General features: G+C 46.8%; 2 protein-coding genes across 2 annotated transcripts; one reads left to right on the forward strand and one right to left on the reverse strand.

The window, feature by feature from the left end:
- Positions 1–3244: 3244 nt before the first annotated feature.
- Positions 3245–6719, reverse strand: znf668 (zinc finger protein 668). Its single transcript, XM_084323831.1, has 2 exons — positions 6656–6719; positions 3245–5974 (listed from the first exon to the last, which is right to left on the reverse strand). Exon 2 carries the CDS (start codon positions 5939–5941, stop codon positions 3971–3973), a length of 1971 nt encoding a protein of 656 aa, XP_084179957.1. The 5' UTR covers positions 5942–5974; positions 6656–6719; the 3' UTR covers positions 3245–3970.
- Positions 6720–11329: 4610 nt separating this feature from the next.
- znf646 (zinc finger protein 646) lies at positions 11330–22626 on the forward strand (the record flags this gene model as incomplete). The annotated part of the gene is made up of 3 exons (XM_084323714.1): positions 11330–13923; positions 15968–17014; positions 18287–22626. 3 exons carry the CDS (start codon positions 11330–11332, stop codon positions 19203–19205), a joined length of 4560 nt encoding a protein of 1519 aa, XP_084179840.1. The 3' UTR covers positions 19206–22626.
- Positions 22627–22634: the final 8 nt, after the last annotated feature.

A 22634-nucleotide genomic window follows, 5' to 3' on the forward strand; every position in this document is an offset into this window, starting at 1 on the left:
TAGTATTTTAATGAGGCTATTATTATTATCATTATTATTTTGCAACAAGTTAGCCCTCTCATAAATAGCACATATAAATTAATAACTAACTTGAACTAACTTAATAGGATTGAAGTGATATTTGGCTTAAAAAATCGGTCGCCTGGCAAAAAAAAAAAAAAAAAAAGCCAGACGATGTGCATTGGGCCGCGGCTCTCTGACGCCTTATTTTCTGGGCCCCGGCCTGAAAAGTTTGGGAACCCCTGCTCTAGAGCAGCGACACTACCATCCTACTTAGGCAACAACAAAGGAAGGGTGGGCGTCCTTTTTAAAGGGTACAGGTCCAGGCTTCAATACGTCACGTGAGTGCACACAAAAGCACCGTGACTTACACTCCACACAAGCACACTAATTATACACACACTGCTGCTAACAGATACTTTGTATTGTATACGTTTGTATAGATAGAAGAATATATGTTGTGTATTATTTTTTGTTTAGTTATTTATAGCTTATTTAGTTTATAGTTATAACTTAAGTTAGTTTGTATAGATAGAATATACATTGTGTATTGTTTAGTTTCATAGTTTAGTTATTTATAGCTTATTTAGTTTAGTTATAAGTTAACTCAAGTTATAGTTTGTATAGATAGAATATATGGTGTGTATTGTTTCGTTTTATAGTTATAACTTTAAGTTATAGTTTCTATAGATAGAATATATGTTGTGTACCATGTTTACAAATCGACCACGGTTGAGGAGTCAGGAAAAACAAGCATCTCACGTTTTTCTGAATGTATGTACATTAAAAAAAACAGTGACAATAAAATAATCTGAATCTGGATAATAAGACCTCCGCTGGTTATCGATTTCCCTTCCTAGACCAACCAACCGTCATCTAGCCAGCAGGTTCTGGGGTGTGTTTGGGAAGAAGGCCTTCAATGACATACACTCCTGCAAGTCCAGCAGATCAAGGATACATATTGATCTGACTAAGTCGTATAGTTTTTACAGTTTTAATCAACAGTGTATAGACTGGTAATCAGAATGACAGCCGGAGGACACGGTGGCCTGGCTGTCGTTCGTGGTACTTTTAAACTTTGCCAGTTGTACCCCTCACGTCCTGAATGACGGCTCACATGGTGAACTGGGAAAATACATGGCTCTCAGCTTCTGTGCTCCCGACACGTGGAACATCATACAACAAACTCTAAGGCTCAATACTGTTTAGATCCTTGATCACCAAACATTCCACCATAATCTTTTTTCTTTTTTTGATCCACTTTTTTTTTCTCCTTATTTTTCTCCCATCCCAATTTCGTGTTTCCAATTCTCCCCTCCCCTGCCTTGAACGTTGCTCGACTATGCCCCCCACTGGTCGGTTGTAGGGAGGATAGAAGCCTTGAATCACGTGTCCCCTCCGGTACACGAGGAAGCAGCCCGTCACATCTTTTCACCTGCCAGCGCGGACTCTCATTGGCGAGGTGTAACGTGTGGGAGGCTCACACTACCCTTGCCATTTCCTGTCTCTGCTGTGCAGGCGTCCCCCAACCGACCTGTAGGAGTCGCTGTCCACAGCGTCCAGATTACCACCCATCGACTTCCACCCGCTGACTCTGCCAATGAGCCAGTACGACGGCCAGCCCAAGCCGGAGGCAATGCTGACACCCGGATTCGAGACCGGAGTCTCTTGCATTGGTGACGAGCACAATCTCCGCTGCGCCACCCAGCCGCCTTACATTCCACCATAATCTGTAATTGTTTTAATTGATTGTACACATTCTTTATGATTGCACTTGTTGTAGATTATATTTATGATGTATTTAATATGTTCAACACAACATCATTTGAAATAGGGGCGTTGCCCTCAATGATTTTTTCCAGTTGAAATACAGATTGAATGAATCTGCTTGGACCAGATGACATCCTCCACACATTCCAAACCAGTGCTTTACTAAAGGAAAAATACACTGTACTTTTTAGGCCAGATTAATTTAATGAAGCTCTTTTAGATGTCAGCATAGCTGATCTTGTATATATTTAAAGGACGACTCCACTTTTTTTGGAAATTAGCTTATTTAACATCTTCCCTGGAGTTAGACAAGAAGATACATACCTTTTTTGTCTCTGTGCGTGCATTTTAGCTTTGGGAATAGACGCTCCGTTAGCATAGCTTAGCTTCATCACTGGAAGTGGGGGAGGACAGTAGCCTTACAGTGCCTTACAGTGTATTGCAAGGTCTGACATTGACCAAACTTGATATGCATGACCTTGGTGGGCTCTAGGTCAACTCCTGAAAAGGGGGTCAATGTCAGACCTTGCAATCAAAAGTTAGGGGGCGCACTGAAATTATGGCAAGGGTTATTAGCCCCCTAACTTTTGATTGCAAGGTCTGACATTGACCCCCTTTTCAGGAGTTGACCTAGAGCCCACCAAGGTCATGCATATCAAGTTTGGTCAATGTCAGACCTTGCAATACACTGTAAGGCACTGTAAGGCTACTGTCCTCCCCCACTTCCAGTGATGAAGCTAAGCTATGCTAACGGAGCGTCTATTCCCAAAGCTAAAATGCACGCACAGAGACAAAAAAGGTATGTATCTTCTTGTCTAACTCCAGGGAAGATGTTAAATAAGCTAATTTCCAAAAAAAAGTGGAGTCGTCCTTTAAAGGAACACGCCAACATTATGGGAAATGCGCTTACCGTCTTCTCTAGTCAGACGAGAAGATGGATAGGAATTTCCTCTCTGTGTGTTTAGTAGAAAGCTATCTGGCTGCAAGCTAGCCTAGCTTAGCACAAATGAATGGAAGCGGATACAGACCACTAGCCTAAAAGCACTGGGAGGTGTTTTTGGCCAACAATTAGGCTAGCTGATCCGTATCCGCTTCCATTCATTTGTGCCAAGCTAGGCTAGCTTTCTACTCAACGCACGGAGAGGAAATTGGTATCCATCTTCTCGATGGAGAAGACTGTAGGTGCATTCTCCATAATGTTGGCGCGTTTCTTTAAGACACAAAAGTTCGTAATACATCACCTCGTACACACATAGGCCATCATCACCAACTTTGGACTCTGGGAAGTGACAGTTGTTGTGATTGGAGGATCAAGAAAAGAGGGTGGGGTTTGAGATGGGTCAAATACTGTGCCTCCTCTGCTTCCTCAGACTTTGACTCACTTTTGAATGACATATTCATATATTAATATTCCAGATAAATTAGCCTACACAAATAAGTCGGTGTCAAAACGTTTACTTGATTAGTCACAATGTAAATGTACAGACTGCAGAGCGTTTATGACAGACCATGACTCAAAGCACAGTATCACAGGTTACATCTTTGTTTTGTTTTTTTTGCATAAATTACAACAATTAGTGAGATTAGTTGATACAATGATTAGCAGAATATTCGTAAAATAATAATTAGGCTAAGTGCTCTCAATAAGTGAACGTGACAAATACAACAGTTCGACATGATACTATTTTAAAGACAGCTGACTGTCGTCTTATTTTATAAAACATGAGAACACTATAAATAGTATATCTGAAATCATAGGACGATAAAAATGGAAAGCCATGAGCAATTTACAACGATTTCCTCAGTATCCGAATGTCTCCTCAGTATCCGAATGTCTCCTCAGTATCCGAATGTCTCCTCAGTATCCGAATGTCTACTCAGTATCCGAATGTCTCCTCAGTATCCGAATGTCTCCTCAGTATCCGAATGTCTCCTCAGTATCCGAATGTCTCCTCAGTATCCGAATGTCTCCTCAGTATAATGTCTCCTCAGTATCCGAATGTCTCCTCAGTATCCGAAGGTCCACGAAGCTATTTTGAAAAGTAAGATAAGATTATCCTTTATTGATCCCCTTGGGAACCAACCGGTTTGCCACCTGATCCATCTGTAATTCCAACCGTTGTCCAAAATTAGGCCAATCGTTCTGAAAAGATCCGAAGCCTGAAATTGTAATTCTGAAATCGCTTAAAATATATAAATGTTACAGTCCCTCTTCCTTGACCAAGTACTCTGGCAGGGTCTGAAAGGCAGCCACAGTCACAGGAACAGCCAGAGATATTGCACTGGGCTCAATGGTGGTGGGAACCTCTATGTGGGGGGGCGGAGAGGGAAGAGGGTCCGTGTGCTGAATGATGTTCAGCTCCGTGAGGTCCGTGGCCGCCTCCGCCTCTGGTCCCGGGTGCGTGCGCGAGTGCTTGCGGAGGTAGGCGGCGCACAGGAAGGCCTTGCCGCACTGGGGGCAGCTGTGTGACTTGTTGGCGGAGTGGATCTTCTGGTGTTTGCGCAGACCGGCCTTGTTGAGGAAGCCTTTGCCGCAGCTGTTGCAGACGTGGGGGCGGGGCTTGGGGTGCTGCTTCTCGTGCTCCTGCAGCTCCGCGAGCAGCGCGAACTCCGCCTGGCAGGTCTCGCACACGTGCGGCCCCAGCGGCAGGAGCTTGGCCGCCGCGGCCGACGGGCTGGAGGCGATGTGTAGGGCCTCGTGGGTCTGCACCTCCTCCCACGTCCCGAAGGTGGCGTCGCAGTTGGCGCAGGAGAACTGGGGGAGGGTGGTGTCCGCGGGGAAGCCGGACACCGAGCCGGAGGCCGAGCCGGACGCCACCTCCTGCTGCTGCTGCCGCTCGGCCAGGTGGGTGCGCTCGTGCTTGCGCAGGCTCGAGGAGACGACGAACGACTTGAAGCACTCCTCGCACTTGAACGGCCGCTCGCCGGAGTGCACGCGCCGGTGCTTGTTGAGGCTGGAGCGCTCGGCGAACGACTTGCCGCACTCGGCGCACGAGAAGGGCCGCAGGCCGGTGTGCACGAGCATGTGCCGCCGCAGGTCCCAGGACGCCACGAAGGCCTTGTCGCAGCTCTGGCACTTGTAGGGCCGCTGGCCCGAGTGGACGCGCTCGTGCACGGCCAGGTCCGCCGGCTGGCGGAAGCGCTTGGTGCACTTGTCGCACGGGTACGGCTTGAAGCCCTGGTGCGCCCTCTGGTGGCGGCGGAAGCTCGAGGGGTCGGAGAACATCTTGCCGCACTGCGGACAGAGGAAGGGCTTCTCCCCCGAGTGGGTGCGCAGGTGGGACTGGTAGGAGGAGAGCTGGGTGAAGCCCTTGCCACACTGCTCACAGTGGTAGGGCTTACTCTGGGAGTGGATGCGCTGGTGGCAGGCCAGCGAGGAGGAGCGGGAGAAGGCCTTGCCGCAGTCGGAGCAGAGGTACGGCTTCTCGCCGGTGTGCGAGCGCTCGTGGTTCTTCAGGTCCTTCAGCTCCGTGTAGGTCTTCCCGCACTCGCCGCACGCGTACGGCCGGTGGCCCTGGTGGTTGCGCCGGTGCTTCCGGAACACGGAGGGGTCGGCGAAGCTCTTGCCGCACTCGGCGCAGAAGTAGGGCTTCTCGCCCGTGTGCGCGCGCTGGTGCACCTTCAGCTTGGACAGCGTGGGGTAACTCTTGAAGCAGTCGCGGCAGGAGTACGGGCGCTCGCCGCTGTGCTGCGTCATGTGGATCTTCAGGCAGATGGCCTGCATGAAGGCCTTGCCGCACTCGGTGCAGATGAAGGGCTTCTCGCCCGTGTGGGAGCGGCTGTGGTTACGCAGCTCCGTCTGGGTCTTGTAGGCCTTGTGACAGTCCGGGCACGGGAACGGCCGCTGGGCCGAGTGAGAGCGCTCGTGCTTGGAGAGCTGGGCCTTGCTGGAGAACGCTTTGCTACACTGGGCGCACGCGTGTCGCTGCGGCGGCAGGCGCTCTTTCTTGTGCGCCGACAGCTTGTGGCTCCGCAGGGCCGAGGGGCCGGCGAAGTCCTCCTGGCAGGCGGAGCACTTGAAGGAATGCTTGGGAGGTCTGCCCCTCCCTCGCTTTCTGGCGGGTTGCTCCGTCACCGGCACGTCTTCCTGTCGTTGGCCCTCTTCACTCTGAGCAGCCAGAGGTGTGCACTGCTCTGCCAGAGGTGGAATCCCAGGTTGGGGAGAGGCCATCTTTTTACCCTTTTCTCTTATGTCTTTGTGATGCTGTCATTGGGGGGGGGGGGGGTGAATAAGGCATTAGTAAACAGTAAATAAAAAAGTCAAACATTAGTATTACTGAGATATGGTCCAACACTATTATTGAGATGGACGTGAAGTAGTTATTAAGATTTTCAACAGTCAAAGAAGCGTCTGATGAGAAGGACAGAGAGAGAGCAAAACACAGACTAATATTACTGTGAGATTTGATACCAAATACCAGCTGCAATGACATATGAATAATAATGTGGACGTGTGGGACAAATCACAAAATGGCTGGCATTAGGACCTTAGGGACAATAAGCTAAACGCTTGATGCCACCAAGGGAAGTTGGCAACAAGGCAATTGCATTGAGAGCAAATGTGATGTGCACGACGATAAACGCGTGTCTGTCGTGACAGATCAGTTTCCCTATGATGAGAATCAACAGAAATCCAGGGCAGGCGTCACGGCGAGATTTTGGCAATATTATAATAAACAACTGGACTTTGGTATGTATTCGCTCGGGCTATAGGTGGCTAACGCTACTAGCTTGCTAGCTAGTTATTTTTTACAAACTCAAAATGGCTGGCTTTAGGACCGGCTGCACACTTTTAATACGTGCAATAGTGTCACCATCGTATAAGGGATGGATTCGGGTTTGTCTTTTGCATCGTATGCATTTCCATATAAAATATATTTCTTACCTGATTTGGGACATTGGTTTTTTGACAATGCCCCCGATTAAAAGCTAGACGCTGCAACCGTGGTGTTGACTGCAGCGTAGAGTAGGGTCCAGCTGCAGCGCCGGAAAATCCTCTCACTGGGCAAGCCTGTGGCAGCCACGAACCTACTTTCTATAGAAGCAGCTCGGAGGTGAATGAATGAATGAATGAAAACTTTATTTAACAGATTGCAGAATGGGTACAATACAGTACGGCTCAATACACACAATTGTTAAGGCGATGCAGACCAGAGAAAGACTTTCGTCTGTATTTGCAAATCTGGTATGTCATAAATGTATAGATGTAGCAGTACTGTCTATCTGTATGTGATTGATTGATTGAAAACTTTATTAACAGATTGCAGAATGGGTACAATACAGTACAGCTCAATACACACAAAATTTTGTTAAGGGGATGCAGACCAGAGAAAGACTTTCGTCTTGTTTACATCAGGGTCCCCCATGTAAGGAGGGGTTGGGGGGGGGGACACTGTACAACTGTACAAGCAAAACTGTACATTGGAATATTGACAACCATACTAGGTAATTTACTGTACATTGGAGGGGGTTGGGTTAGGACATTTACAGGGGCCAGTTTCGAATTGCAGTCTCCCGTAGGTGTTCTTTGAGAGTGGTTTTGAAAGTGGGTAGTGATTCACATTGCTTTACAGCTTTGGGTCATATATGTTATGATGAATTGAAAATGGGGGACCCTGATGTAAACAAAACGAAAGTCTTTCTCTGGTCTGCATCCCCTTAACAATTGTATGTATTGAGCTGTACTGTACCCATTCTGCAATCTGTTAATAAACTTGTCAATCAATACATCAGGGTCCCCCATTTTCAATTCATAGTGACATTTATGACATACACAACATACATGACATTTATGGCATAGGGACATACATGACATACAGGTATTTAGTACTGTTACATTTGTGACATAATACGATATTAAAATATACAGTACTGTTACCCAGGTGCGCTGTTTTAAGTGAGCGTGTGTTATTGGATTGATTGATTGATTGATTGATTGATTGATTGATTGAAAATTGTATTAATGTCCGCCTTGTTTCTAACTGGTTATGCTTAGGCCCTCTTTCGAAGTCGGTTATGCTTAGAGTTTATCTTTAGAGCAGGGCGATAGACCACCAGCCCTGATTCCAAACTCAAAGCATAACCGACTCCGAAAGGGGGCCTAACGGCCTCAGGCAAACGCCTGCGAACACCAGCAACTAGGCCAGAGAGACTTCAGCTCAGCTTCTTCCCCCAGGCCATCAGAGTCTTGAACACTGAACTCTCCACACACAAGCACACATGAGCACACACACAACACACACACTGTATACGCTCACACACTAGCAGTCACTTTAGCATGAACACACACACACATGCTGCACACGCTCACACTTTACACAATTTACACAATGAAAGGTCACTTTAAAAACAAGAACGGGAGTGGTTCTTGTATAGTAAACAGATGGATAGCAAGCTAGCACAAGGACACATAGTATAACTGTAGATTGTATAGTATAGCATTGTATAGTAGTGTACATAAGACCCAGTGCCTCATCCGTAGCTAACAGTGTATTGCACTATCGCAGGACCTTAGCATGTCTTACCATGCTTACCACCTGTTATGTCTTGTTCTTATTACTTGTATTATTGCACAAATATCTTATTCTCATCCTATTGGATTCTTATTATTGTATTACTGCATTATTGTGTTATAAGATAAGATATTCCTTTATTGATCCCCTTGGGGAAATTCAGGCATCATAGCAGCATGGGGGAAGGGGGGGTACAGGTAGTAACAACAACACAAGCAGTGTAAACAAATAGGTCAATATAATTTACTATCTAACTAGCTGAAAAATATATTCACAGTGTCACATAAGGTGCAGTATGCCTAAGGTAGTGTTATAATTTACTATCTACTGAAATATACATTATTCACAGTTATTGCACAATCGTTGCGGGCGAGACCCCCCGCATTTCACTGTATGCTTGTATGCCGTGCCAAATAAAACTATTGACTTGACTTGACTAAGCATAACCAGTTCGAAACAAGGCGGACATTAATAAAATGTTCAATCAATCAATCAATCAATCCAATAACACACGCTCACTTGGCTGCCACAGGCTTGCCCAGTGAGAGGATTCTCCGGCGCTGCAGCTGGACCCTATTGGATGGCTTTAGGACCATGATGACGACATCTCGGGAGCATCAAAGGTGCAGCCCTTTATGCGCGAGTAGCTAACTAAACTGTTAACAGTTAGCCACCTAAGTGACGAGTTTGTCAAAGTTATAAAATGTAGGAAAGCACGTCCACAGAACAGAAACGAATATTTAAAATAAGATATAAAGTACAACTTAATTCAGCACTTGTATTATTTCCCAGGTAAACGTCAGCTAAGCTCGCTAACGTTACGTTAAAACAATCAAAGCATTTCAGAAGAGATTGTCAGCGATGGATAGGGTCCATGTATTCGCTTATATAAATCATTACTTTTTATTATTTGTGGTGCAATGACCATGCCATATAGCCCGTTAACTAGCTCATCTACGCTGTTGTTGTAATAACTCAAGATGTGTCATGTTAGCTAGTAGCCCCTTTCGTGACTGTGATGATACAGCCGTCACTTGCTCGACCTAACTAGCCATGGGAACATTCACTCTGAAGCACTGGTTATTTACGAACTGTTCGTTCTAAATTTATGACAGAGAAATGTCAAAGGTACTCACAGTTGAACGAGGGTTTCACACACAAAACCGGGGTGGTTTGAAAGCTCGCCGTTGCTAATAAACATTTTAAATAATCTTTATAAACTGGTCAACACTGCATTATTTCCGGCGTTGGGTGCATGATGCGCATGCGCTGTGGGCGCACCAGGCAGCCAAATACGGAAATAATGCCATTTTGAGCAGTGTTGACCAGTTTATAAAAAAGAAATTAAATGTTTATTAGCAACGCCGAGCTTTCAAACCACCCCGGTTTTGTGTGTGAAAGCCCCGTGCAACTGTGAGTACATTTGACATTTCTCTGTGATAAATGTAGAACGAACAGTTCGTAAATAACCAGTGCTTCAGAGTGAATGTTCCCATGGCTAGTTAGGTCGAGCAAGTGACGGCTGTATCATCAGCAGTCACGAAAGGGGCTAGTTAGCTCGCTAGTTAACCGAGGGGGGACATATTTAAGTGCTGCACATTTCCTGTTTCCTAGCAACAAGAGCAGGAAGTAAGTTGAAACGGGGATGGAAGGAAAAAAAGACAATTGAAAAAGGAGGGTTGTTTTTAACATCAAGAAATACCGTTAAGTAATGAATGAAAACATATCACCGGGATGAATTATTCACCATATCAAAACCACAAAAGGTATTTATTATCCAGCACGCGACAATAGGCGCCCAATAGGTGCCCATTGCACCGATTTCTTGGCTTTTTGGTGCAATGTTTGTTTAGCTAAGCATGAGAGGCTACGAGGTAGCAGCGCCCAGCTAACCAGCTCACCCCTGTGTTTTGTAAAAACAAACTATTCAAACAGATAGTTCAGCAAGTCAGCAACAACTTTTTAACAGTGAGGACGAGTGCGTTTACTTTGTTTGTTTCGAAACGCGGTCGAAGAGGGTGGTTTGGTTTCAACGACGACGATGGTTTCTAGCGGCGAGGCGTTGGTCTCCTCTCGGTTTATTGACATTGCTATCGGAGGTAGCTCTGAGCTACTGCTGCGATGGAGATGATCAAGCTTGGAGATGAAGATCAGTTTTTTTAAGCCATCGGCAACAGTAACACGATTCACTTGACTGTTTATGTTGTATGCTTTGCACTTTATCTGAAATCTCTATACCCAACCTTGCTAGTTTTTTTGTTTAGTTTTTTTTTTATGGCTGTGGGTTTTGTTAGCAGCAATCCATGAATGGTCAGTTGGATGGAAATGTATGGGGATACTTTTTTTTCTTGTTGCTAGATTTACTTAGAGAATAAATTCATGCATGGGTATGATTTTGTGTTTGCTGATTATCAGTGTTTCCACTGATATTTCGATTGATGTTATTTGTATTATTGGTGTGATGTTTGGACTGGTCACTATGAATTGAAAACGGGGGACACTGATGTAAACAAGACGAAAGTCTTTCTCTGGTCTGCATCCCCTTAACAATTGTGTGTATTGTGCCGTACTGTATTGTACCCATTCTGCAATCTGTTAAATAAAGTATTCATTAATTCACTGGTATCCGTTGTCGAGCAGTGGAATGACGGTATGTGCAAGAGGAAAACAAGCAGTATTAATATGTTCAAATATGATGTCCTCATTACTTGTGGCTCAGTAATAATGGCAAACCATCACAAATTAAAACAAGATAAGTCTGATATGAATAGCTAATTCTTCGTTTGTTCTCTAACTATAATTTTCTTTCCTCCACAGCGTTCATGATCTCCCAGCCTTTCCTAAACACAAGTCGATCTCTTAATGGTGTGGAACTCATTAACGTCTCCCCCAGTGTCACTTTTTTGGGACTACCCTCGGACTTCGTCTCAAAGAACCAGATCCTCTGGTTATCCGAAGGGGTCTACATCTAATGCCCCCCCACTCCCACCCGGCTGTTTATATATATACGCTGAATCTCGCCGAGTTGTTTCGAGCGCTTCCTCGCGATGGCTATGCACGAGCCGGGCAGGACGAAAGGATTTCCCTGCAAACAGTGCGGCAACGTGTACTCCAACATGCCCAGCCTGCTGGAGCACATGGATGCTCACCACCAACAGGACGAGGACCGTAGGTTCAAATGCGATGAGTGCGGCCGCGGCTACAGGCATGCCGGCAGCCTGGCCAACCACCGGAAGACCCACGACGTTGGCTCCTTCCAGTGTCAAATCTGTGGCCGGGAGAACTCCAACGCGTTGGCTCTGAAGAGTCACCTGCGGAGCCACACGTCGCAGAAGAAGTACACGTGCGATGAGTGTGGGAAGTCGTTTCGTCTGGCCAGTCAGCTGGCGACGCACGAGAGGGTCCATCTCTCCAGGCAAGTGAGGGGGGTGCCCTTCAGGAGAGCCGGCGCGGACTATGAAGACGACGACGACGACGAATCGCAGGACCTCGTGGACGAGATTGCGGCCAGCGTGGGGGTCTCCCCGGACGATAGCCACAGCGAGGAGGACGAGGCGGGAGTCTCCTACAACGAGGAAGCCGAGGGCTCTGAGGACGCGGGGAATAGACCACACAAGTGTGATTTGTGTGACAAGTCGTATATACACCATCGAAGCCTCACCTATCATAAAAAGACTCACCAGGTGGGGATGTTTGAGTGCACGGTGTGTCTCAAGCAGTTCAATAACATGGCCACCCTCGCCAGCCACCAGAGAAGCCACAGGACGAGGGGCGGGGCGGACCCCGGCGCGGCGGACGGCCCGTACGCAGACGCACAGTCGGAGCAGTTCTCCCCTCGGAGCGGAGAGGCGCCAGTCAACTTCTGCCACTTATGTCAAGTGCTTTTCCCCAACGACAAGGAGTTCCAGGAACACATCCAGATGCATAACTCTTCCTCCATGTCCTTCGGCCATCATGACTTGATGCCAGATAACCGTAATGTATCTTATGACAATAGTATTGCTTCTCCGGAGTCCAATTTTTATGCGTCCCCCGTGAATAATATTCCCTCTGTGTCGTCGTCGATGGATAATCATGGAGATTTTGATAAAGCGCAGGAGAGGATCATGAATAATGGTCACATGTACTCGGACTGCTCCGCTAATCGAACGGCGTCCAACGTGAACACTCAGGGAGAGCCCTCGGTCATGGCCGGGGAACTTGACGACATCGACGATCTGAACGAGATGGAGGAGGACTCCGCCACGGAGTCTGGCGACCGTCGCTTCAAATGCAACGTCTGTGGCAAAAGCTATCGTCATTCCGGGAGTCTAATCAACCACAAGAGGTCCCACCAGGTGGGGATTTACCAGTGTTCCATCTGCAGGAAGAGCTACCCTCACCTGGCCGCCCTCAAGAGCCATCTGCGCCTCCACAAGGCCCAGCCGTCGTCCTTCAACGTCAACAACGACGGGGACTGGCTGTCCTCGGAGCCGCTGACTCTGGACAGCCAGCAGGGCTGCCTCTCCTCGCAGGAGGACGACGACGACACCGGCAGCTTGCTGGGTCTGGACCGGGAGACCGCCGCGGTCGACGGAGCGCCGCTCCACGAGCAGTTCGATCAGGACTTCGCCGGGAACAGAACCGTGCACCTACCTCACGACGAGCACCTGATGCAGAGGCACATGTGTGCGGACTGCGGCGAGACGTTTGCCGATATCGCAGGCATCAAGTCTCACGGCTGCCCCCTGCTGCTACAGCAGCAGCACGCGGCCACCGCCAACGGCTACGGCGGCGATATGAACTTCCACAACGGCAACGGTCAGTGCGCCATTGGAAACCCAGGGAATAACGTCGAGTTCCAAGGTCTGAACGGGAGCCGTGACCAAAGTTACTTCAGCGAGCAGAGTTTCCAGGGAGATATGAGCGGCGGGCCGCTGAACGGCATCTGCGAAGGTGTCGAGGAGGAGGAGGAAGAAGAGGAGGAGGATGACGGAGAACTCTACCAGTGTTCTGTCTGCGGGAACCGCTACACCAGCCAGCGGGCTCTGAAGAGCCACCTCCGTGGCCACACGCAGGCCCACGGCACCCCCGCCAGCTCGGGCCCCTCGTCCATGTCGTCCCACGAGGAGCAGAAGGACGACGAGGCGGGGGAGATGGTGATGATCTGCAGCACGTGCGGCGAGAGCTTCGCCAAGAGGCAGGACCTGCTCGCCCACCAGCTCTTGCACAAAAAGGCCCGGGTAGACCACACGCTCGCGGACAGCGGCGCCGGCGGCAACGAGGAGGCGGAGAGCATCATCTGCGGAGGCTGTGGCATCTTCTGCAGCAGCTACCGGCACCTGCAGAGCCACGGCTGCTGCGGCGGCTCGGCGGAGAGGAAGGAGGCGGCGGGCGGCAGGGAGAAGGTGAAGGTGAACGAGGCGGTGGTCGTGGCCCGCGGCGAGGAGGAGGCGGCGGCCTGCATGAAGGAGAACGTGGATCACGGGGATCGTCAGTACAAGTGCGACCAGTGCGGACGGACGTACAGACACGCCGGCTCCCTGCTCAACCACAAGAAGTCCCACAAGACCGGGGTGTTCCGCTGCCTGGTCTGCCAGAAGCGCTTCTACAACCTGCTGGCCCTGAAGAACCACCAGAGGAGCCACTTCGACGTCAAGAGGTCAGTGCCCCACTTTAGAGAAAAGTATCTTTTATTAAAAAAAAAAAAAAAAAGTTGCGTTGGAAGGTATCTCTGTAGAAGGAAGGTCCCACACGCTGCTCTTGCTCAGCATCACAATTTATTGACCGTACTACTAACATTTCAGTCCCCCTGGATGAGGGCTGGGAGGTGTACCGAATATGAAGGTGTACCATCATAGATCCATGCAAAGGTATGGATTTTTACTATACCGTCAATATATATAATATATATACTGTATTAAATAATAATATACAGTATATATATACTGTTGTATATTTACATTTTGTCATTTAGCTGACAAGTTCTGTACGACAAGTCAGCAGGAAGGGTACAACTCTTAGTATCATGATCAAACAGTGTTGAAACTTGGGTGCTGCAGTGTTGAGTGCATAAGCATAAGACATATTAGTATAGTAGTACTAGTACATGGTAGTATAGGACAGTAAGAAAGTTAGTTTATATATAATATATATACATACACATACTGTATATTTTTAAGTTGATAATAATAATAATAAAAAAAAGATTCCTTGCACCAGTATTAAAAAGTTAAATCAAATAGATTTATTTTTTTATGAAATAGGACCATGGCAATTGTATTACAAGATAAGAGACATCAAAAAGACGTCGTCATCGCACAAATATCATATGATATTTTGGGCATAAGATATTCCTTTATTCATCCCCTTGTGTTCAAGTTTCAAGTTTCTTTAATAGTTGTCATACAGAAGTACAGAAAACGTTTATACAAAATGCTTCTTACTGTTACGCTCCAGAGACTGTGCAAGACAAGATAAGTATGAAATAAAATAACATAGTATAGCATGTAAATTAGAAGTAAAAAAAATGAGGTCACAGTGTTCAGTATAGACATATGTACAATGTTCGATGCAGAATAGACGTAACTGAGTTACCATATAATATACAATACTATGCAGTGTACTAATGTACAATACTATATAGTGCAAGGCAGAAATGGGATGAGGTGCAATTTAGGTACAATTTACAGTAGGTGTACGAGTTGTAGTGCAAATCCTTTATCAATAAATATAAAGTGTGTTTGTGTGATCTAAAGTGTGGAGAGTGGGTGCTGCAGTGTGTTGTTTGTTTAAGTGAGTCGGGTGTGTGTGCTGTGTGCATAGTGTTTATTGTTCGTTTAGCAGCCTGATGGCCTGGGGATAGAAGTGGGAATCCGGGATTCATAGTACCATGGGGGGGGGGTTACAGGTATGAGCAGGGTAATAGTGGAAAGACATAAGGCAATACTATTAAATCTGAATATAAAAATAAACAGCCCAGCCATACTCAAACATGTATAAATGTTGGAATGATCAGTAAATTGTGATGTGTGCAAGATCTAGCATTTTGCACATTAAACGCAGGTAACAATGACATTGATTATATTCTATGTTAAAGATAATTTTCATATTCTATAATATACTCAGTCTCATATTCTATCATAATATAATATACTATAGTCTCATATTCTATAATATATAATGTACTCCTATAGTCTCATATTCTATAATGTACTCCTATAGTCTCATAATGTACTCCTATAGTCTCATATTCTAGAATATATAATGTGCTCCTATAGTCTCATTCTATAATTTATAATGTATTCATAGTCTCATATTCTATAATATATAATGTACTCCTATAGTCTCATATTCTATGATATATATATAGTCTCATATTCTATAATATATAATGTACTCATAGTCTCATATTCTATAATATACAATATACTCCTATAGTCTCATTCTATAATATATAATGTACTCATAGTCTCATATTCTATAATATACAATATACTCCTATAGTCTCATTCTATAATATATAATGTACTCCTATAGTCTCATATTCTCCTCATTAAAGATGTCTGAACGTTGCTCTGAGACAAGAAGGCATTGTCTCGTTGTCTGCGCTGCGGACGTGTTGTGGCATCAACCCTCCATTCATCCCGTCGGTGGCTCCTTGCTTTGTAAACACAGGATTAACGCCGTGTCTCCTCCCCCTCCAGGCACACGTGTCACGAGTGTGGGAAGGCCTTCAAGATCCAGAAGCAGCTGCTGACGCACCTGAGGAGGCACAAGGAGAACCAGGCCAAGATCCAGGAGCTCAACGACCAGATCAAGGCCCTCATGCAGATGAACGGGCCGGAGGGGGCGACGACGACGGCCTCCAGCTCCATCCGCCGGCCTCAGGGCAAAACCGCCAAGGCCAAGAACGCCGTCAAGTCGGAGGGCACGGGCGACCTTCGACCCTTCTCCTGCGACCAGTGTGGACGCACGTACCGCCACGCGGGCAGCCTGTTCAACCACATGAACTCTCACAAGACGGGCGAGTACTGCTGCTCCGTCTGCAACAACACCTACTCCAACCAGCTGGCCATGAAGAACCACCTGCGCACCCATTTCTCCTACAAGAGGCACACGTGCCAAAACTGCGGGCGAGGCTTCAGGGGGAAGAAGCAACTGTCCTCGCACGTCTGCGGGCACCTCAGGAAGGAGGGCGCGGTGCGGGCGAGGGCACAGAGGACCCGGGCGTTCAAATGCAAGGCGTGCAAGCAGGCGTTCCCGTCCGTCGACCAGCTCGCGGGCCACGTCTGCGCCGGGCCGCTGTTATCGAAGAACGGCGGTGGCGCCCGGAGGGCCGGCGTGTCCATGAAGAAAGAGGAGCGGCCGTACACCTGCAGCGTCTGCAGCCGCACCTACCGGCACGCCGGGAGCCTCCTGAACCACAAGAACACCCACAAGACGGGCCACTTCAGCTGCACGTTCTGCTCCAAGCCCTTCACCAACCCCATGGCGCTGCGCAACCACACGCGCATCCACACGCAGAAGAAGAAGTACGTCTGCCTCACGTGCGGCAAGGCCTTCCGCCTCGCCAGCATCCTGCACAACCACCAGAAGACCCACAGTCGCGCGGCGAGCCACTTTAGCTGCCCGGCCTGCGGCAAGAGCTTCCACGGCAAGTCCGGCCTGAAGAGGCACCGCTGCCAGCGGGCTCAGGGCGGGGCGGCGCGGGCCGCCGTCCAGCGGGCGGAGGGGGGAGACAAGTGCTTCATGTGAGTTACTGTCCCATAATGAACTCAGTATGTAAGTCATGTTCCATCTTTTCAAGTTCAAGTTTTTGTTTTATTTGTCACGTGTAAGGTACATGTACGTTACAGTGAAATGCTTGGTTCTGTATGAGCCTTCTGAGATTGTGCTTCATACAGTAAAAAAGTAAAAAGAACAAAGAATTGTACAAAATATTACAATACAATATACAATATACAAATTAAAGTACCAAATGCAAAAATGGGGTAAAGATGTCATGCAAATCTTTTGAGTCACATATTCCAATAGTATCTTTTTTCAGTTTGTCAAATTCAGCTTTTTCCTTTTTTTTTCTCTGGACAATTTTGAAAACCTTTCTAGGTAGGTCGATCGAGTTTTGTTGCATAAAATAACTAATTTGTAACTTATCTTTATCGACACTTGTTCGATCGACAATTTCCATATCAAGTAGACACTTTTCTTTTAAGCCACAGATCCTGTTGTTTTTGCTCATTTTCTTGTTACCGTTTCGTCCAATTGGACAGCACCTTGCGTCCTTTTTTTATCTGATTTGTTTTATTTTTTCCTGTTACTATACATATATATTCATATTTCTTTACCCTTTCTTTTATATAGCTTCTCTCTTTGTACAGTGTCCTTGAGTCTGAGAAAGGCGCTTCTCTCTTTAAATCCAATTTATTATAATTATTTTTTTTTTATCTACTTTTTCTCCCCATTTTCAAATTTTCTCCCATCCCAATTTCGTATTATCCAATTCTACCCTCCCCTGTCTCGAACGTTGTTAGGCCATGCCTCCCACTGGTCGGCTGCAATGTGGACGAAGCCTTGCATCACGTGTCCCCTCCGGTACACGAGGAGGCAGCCGTCGCATCTTTTCACCTGTACAGCGCAATCTCTCAGCGGCGAGGAGTAACGCGTGGGAGGCTCACGCTGCCCCCGTCGCTTCCTGATTCTGCTCTACAGGCGCACCAACCGACCTGTAGGAGTCGCTGTCCACAACGTCCGATCCCCACCCACCGGCTTTCCCACCCCCTAACACTGCCAATTGTATTAGTATGAACGACCAGCCAAGCCGGAAGCAACGCCGAGAACTGGGCTCGAACCCAGCATCTCCTGCGTTAGTGGCGAGCGCCTTGCCCACTGCGCCACTTAGCTGCCCTATTATTATTATTATTATTGATGAATGATTGAAGTCTCGGGGGTAGAAAATGATCTGGGTCAGTCAGTGACACCGGGGATTACCGGGGGATTGAATGTGACCGTGTCCCCCGCTGCAGGTGTGACCTGTGCGGCCGATCCTACCGGCACGCCGGCTCCCTGCTCAACCACAAGAAGAGCCACTCGGAGAGCCTCCACCACTGCGCGCTGTGTCTCCAGACCTTCCCCGACCCGCTCACGCTGCAGATCCACTCCCAGATGAAGCGCCACTGCTGCCCCGTGTGCGGCAAGACCTTCTGCCTGCTGGCGCACCTGCAGAGCCACATGGAGGTCCACAAGGACCGGCCGGTGGTCTGCAGCCCGTGCCAGCAGAGCTTCCCCACCGCGGCCAGCTACCAGCAGCACCAGGACGCACACCACGGCGCTCAGGGACACTACCACCACCACCAGCAGCAGCAGCAGCAACACGGTCTGGCCGGGCCGGCGAACAGCAGCCTCCGCTGGGACTCCGGCGCGGACCAGCGCTCGGCGGGGCTGGAGAGGATCCCCAAGCTGGTGTCTCCGTACTCCCAGAGCGGCAGCGGCGGAGCGGCGGACCCCCTGGGCGAGGGCGGCGCGGGAGGGGAGGACAAAAGCCACGTCTGCGAGCACTGCGGGCGCGCCTACCGGCACGCCGGCTCGCTGCTCAACCACAAGAACAGCCACAAGACGGGCTCCTTCTACTGCGCCGTGTGCCAGAAGGAGTTCACCAACCTGATGGCGCTGAAGAACCACCGGCGCATCCACACGGAGCCCAAGCGCTACCAGTGCCTGGAGTGCGGCAAGGCGTTCCGCGTGTCGACGCAGCTCATCTGCCACCGCCGGATCCACACCAAGGAGAAGCCCTTCGGCTGCCTGCTGTGCGACAAGAGCTTCTCCAGCAAGTCCAACCTGCGGCACCACCAGAAGATGCACCAGAACGCCGGGGCCTACGACTCCTCCTCCTTCAGCATGGACGCCAACACCTTCATGGACCTGGACATGGGCTCTTTCCTCTGAAGGGGGACGCTTATATCACAGAATTTATGTTTTTTTTTTTAAGATATATATATTATTTATCCTTTTTATCGGTAATTGTAAAACAAGATATTTTTCACAAACCTATATATATCCTGGAAGAAAAGTGCCCCACCCCTCCAGACGAGTCCCGACGGTAATCTCGACGATGAAGACACGCACATTTTATCGACTTCCAATCTTACCTCTGCAACGGATTCGACACGGAATCGAACACTGTAAATGGGGGGGGGGAAAGTCACCCGACGGGTCAATGATCTGTTGGAACACCTTTTTATTAGGTTTGAATGTTTTCCACGGAGTGCACAAGATTACAGAACCTCGCATTGATGAACATTAAGAAGTTCAGACAAGAGTCTTTCCTCCGCAAACCAATCAATCAACCAAAGTGAACGGAGAACTGCATTAGTCCAGGTCCACGTGCGAACGGTTGAATACTTTCATTTCTTTCTTTTTATGACAGTACTGTTGACGATGGTGATCTTTCCTTTCTTGCCATGTATAAATTGTGTTCAGTGCCTCTGTAAGTTCCTTACAAATGTACAGGCTGTATATTTATCTCCGAATCCTTTTTCCTCGAGCGTTGCCACAAGTGAGCGAGGACACGTCGGTTTATTTTGACGTGATTTCACACGGGACGAGCCCGGTCGGCGTTCTGTCGAAAATTCCTCTTGCGGGGGGGGTGGTATCCAAACTCGACGGCTGAATTATACCGGAATTATGTAACCAAGTAAATGGTTGTACGGCAAATAATAATCGAGTTCACATTTTGGGTGGCATTGTATGCTAAAAATGGATGTATTTAATAACTTATTCCTGTTCTGTTAATTTTAATTTTCTGTGTATATTTTAATAGAAAAGCAGTTTTTATGAATGTTAACTTGTTAAAAAAAAAAAGGAAAAAGCATTGTGTCTTCTAAGACTTATGTAGCCTTTAAGGAAATCCATCGATCAGTAATTCCACAATATTCATTTAGTAAAAACTACAGGTAGGAATTAATTAGCCAAGGATGACGGTATTGACAAGCACTCAGGGTACGCCTTCAAAAGGAAAACACCTGACGTGGAAAACATTGTAGATATTATATCCGTGTCTGAACCGGGCATGATCTTTTTATTTTTTTTTTCACCTGTGCCATTTCACGCCATTTGTCTTTCTTTGCTCACGTAAGAGTCATCGCCTTTTATGTCCGTTATCCCTCTTAAAACGCTGTTGATAACATTTTGTTGCCACTCCACTGTGTTGCATGCTCTTGACTTGTGATCCCCGTCAAACCATTTGAAAAACAATGCTCAAGTGCCAGTGCCTAAGAATTTTAAGTCCGGCGTGTAGCGATTAACCCTGCACAGTTTCAACAGGCCTCTTTCCTCTCTGTAATTGGTATGCTGTAGACCAAGCACGGTGTTAATTTGACGATTCTTTGTTGCAGATACCGTTTTGTTGTTCAGTGATATTTTGTCACGTTTCCAACTTGTTAAAACTGCTCCACCACAACCAGTTTGAATATCTATATACAAGTCATTGGCAAAGGTATTGGGTTAGTGACATTTTTTTTTACTGTAATTATGGGTAAATTTTTTAGTTTTTACTAAATCACTAGATGCGACCATCCTGTTTTAGTCGGCACAAATTATATAAACGTTTAGGTAAACAAACGTTATGTTGTGTAATTAATTACTCATAATTGGCCTTTAGCACCGCATTTGTACATCTCAGATGTATGTAGTAAATGTAAACAAGTCAATTTGATCAAAATCTAGCTTGCCCAATACTTAATACATACTTAAAAATAGGCTTCTTCTTGGTCAGGTTCTGGTGGAAGACGCATGCCAATGAACCCTTTCACTGCCACATGACAGAAGGTTAACCCTTTACTATCACACAACCGACTGCAACCTGTCGTGTGGCAGTGAAAGGGGTAACCGGCTGTTGTGTGGCAGTGAAAGGGAATTGTCAATTCCCTTGGGGAATTGTCACAGTGAAAGGGTTAACCGTTTTGGTAGTGCGGCAGTGAAAGGGTTAATTCCTAGTGCCTGTTGTGGTGTCAGCAGTTACTCCTTCTGGTCAAATCAATCAAGGAAACCCGAATGGATTAGAGAACAACAACAACAATAGGGCCTTCTGTCATTTCAACACTATATGCTTTTCTTTGTTCATGCCTTATCTTTTTTTCATATGAATATGATAGAAGTATGTCTGCAACTGGCCAGATATGTGAAATACCTCATCAAAACGCTTGCCACAACTGATATTTAAATGCCTCAATGCGACTTCTAGAGAATACACTGTAATCATGCAAACTTTGAAAGTAATCAATTTGTATGACGTTGATGAGAATCCATAAACCTTAATGTTTTTTTTGGTCTTATATAGTTTGACTTGTTTTTCGCCATGGCCTGATCCTTTCACTGAAATTTGCCGTTTTTCTTTTCAAAGTTTTCTTTGCACACTAGCGGAGGAACTTGTATAGCCTAAGGGGCTCTTCAGCAAACGACGTCCCGGTAATAACACAGCCAAGCCATTCATCGAGATAATACTGCTTTGGGGGGGTGTGGATGTGCCCCCCCCCCCAATGCATATCTCTAACTGACAGTGAGTGAGTTGGTTGGACTGTTTGACGGATCACCTCAAGCTGGTTTGCAGGTCCTAATATACTAAAGCAATATGCTGACATCTTAGAAAGCATATCAAGAAATATACATTTTTAATGCATATTTTAATTAGTTTCACGTCTTAACATTGTATTGAGTACAATGACACGATCGGATTGAATACACGAACACAGCCTAAAAATGAAACACCCGTCTTGACAAGTTGCCACCTAGCATTTCATTAATTTATTTCTTTGTGTGAATTGTAATGGTTTTGATTTTACCTACTGTAGTACGGTAATGTTTTGTTCATGCACCACGGTAGCCTATACTTGTAACCGTGACGACTTCGGTTAAAATCACCGCGTGACGATCTTCCCAGACGATCCCGCTCCATCTCCTACGGCACTTAGACGCACACTCCTTACGTCATCATGGCCTCGATCACGGCCCCCCCCCCCCCCCCCGTTATGTGTCATATGTTTCTATCTCCGCTCTGTAAATATTGTAATGAAAGTTCAGTCGGGTCTCTGTACATTACCAGCGAGCGTTTCCTCCGCCTGAGAGGAAACGACTGCTAGATTAGCTATTGTGTATTAAAAAGCATATACCTGTACCACACATTTTTGATTTTATTGACTTTTTAGGGTAAAAAAAATACAAGTCTGCTCAATATTTAATTCATATTTATATAACTATTTTGTCACTTTGAAGCGTAGATTTATACTTCTTTGTTAGGACTATGAACTTAGTTTAGAATATAAGCAAATTATGGAAACTTAGTTGTTGAAATTAAATGACTTGAAAAATGCTGTGTGT

Source organism: Notolepis coatsorum, assembly GCF_963971535.1.
Source record: "Notolepis coatsorum genome assembly, chromosome: 10".
Classification (NCBI taxonomy): Eukaryota; Metazoa; Chordata; class Actinopteri; order Aulopiformes; family Paralepididae; genus Notolepis; species Notolepis coatsorum.

What these genes read in the sequence shown, in the direction of transcription:
- znf668 (XM_084323831.1), bottom strand. Translation starts at nt 5,941, where the DNA reads ATGGCCTCTCCCCAACCTGGGATTCCACCTCTGGCAGAGCAGTGCACA.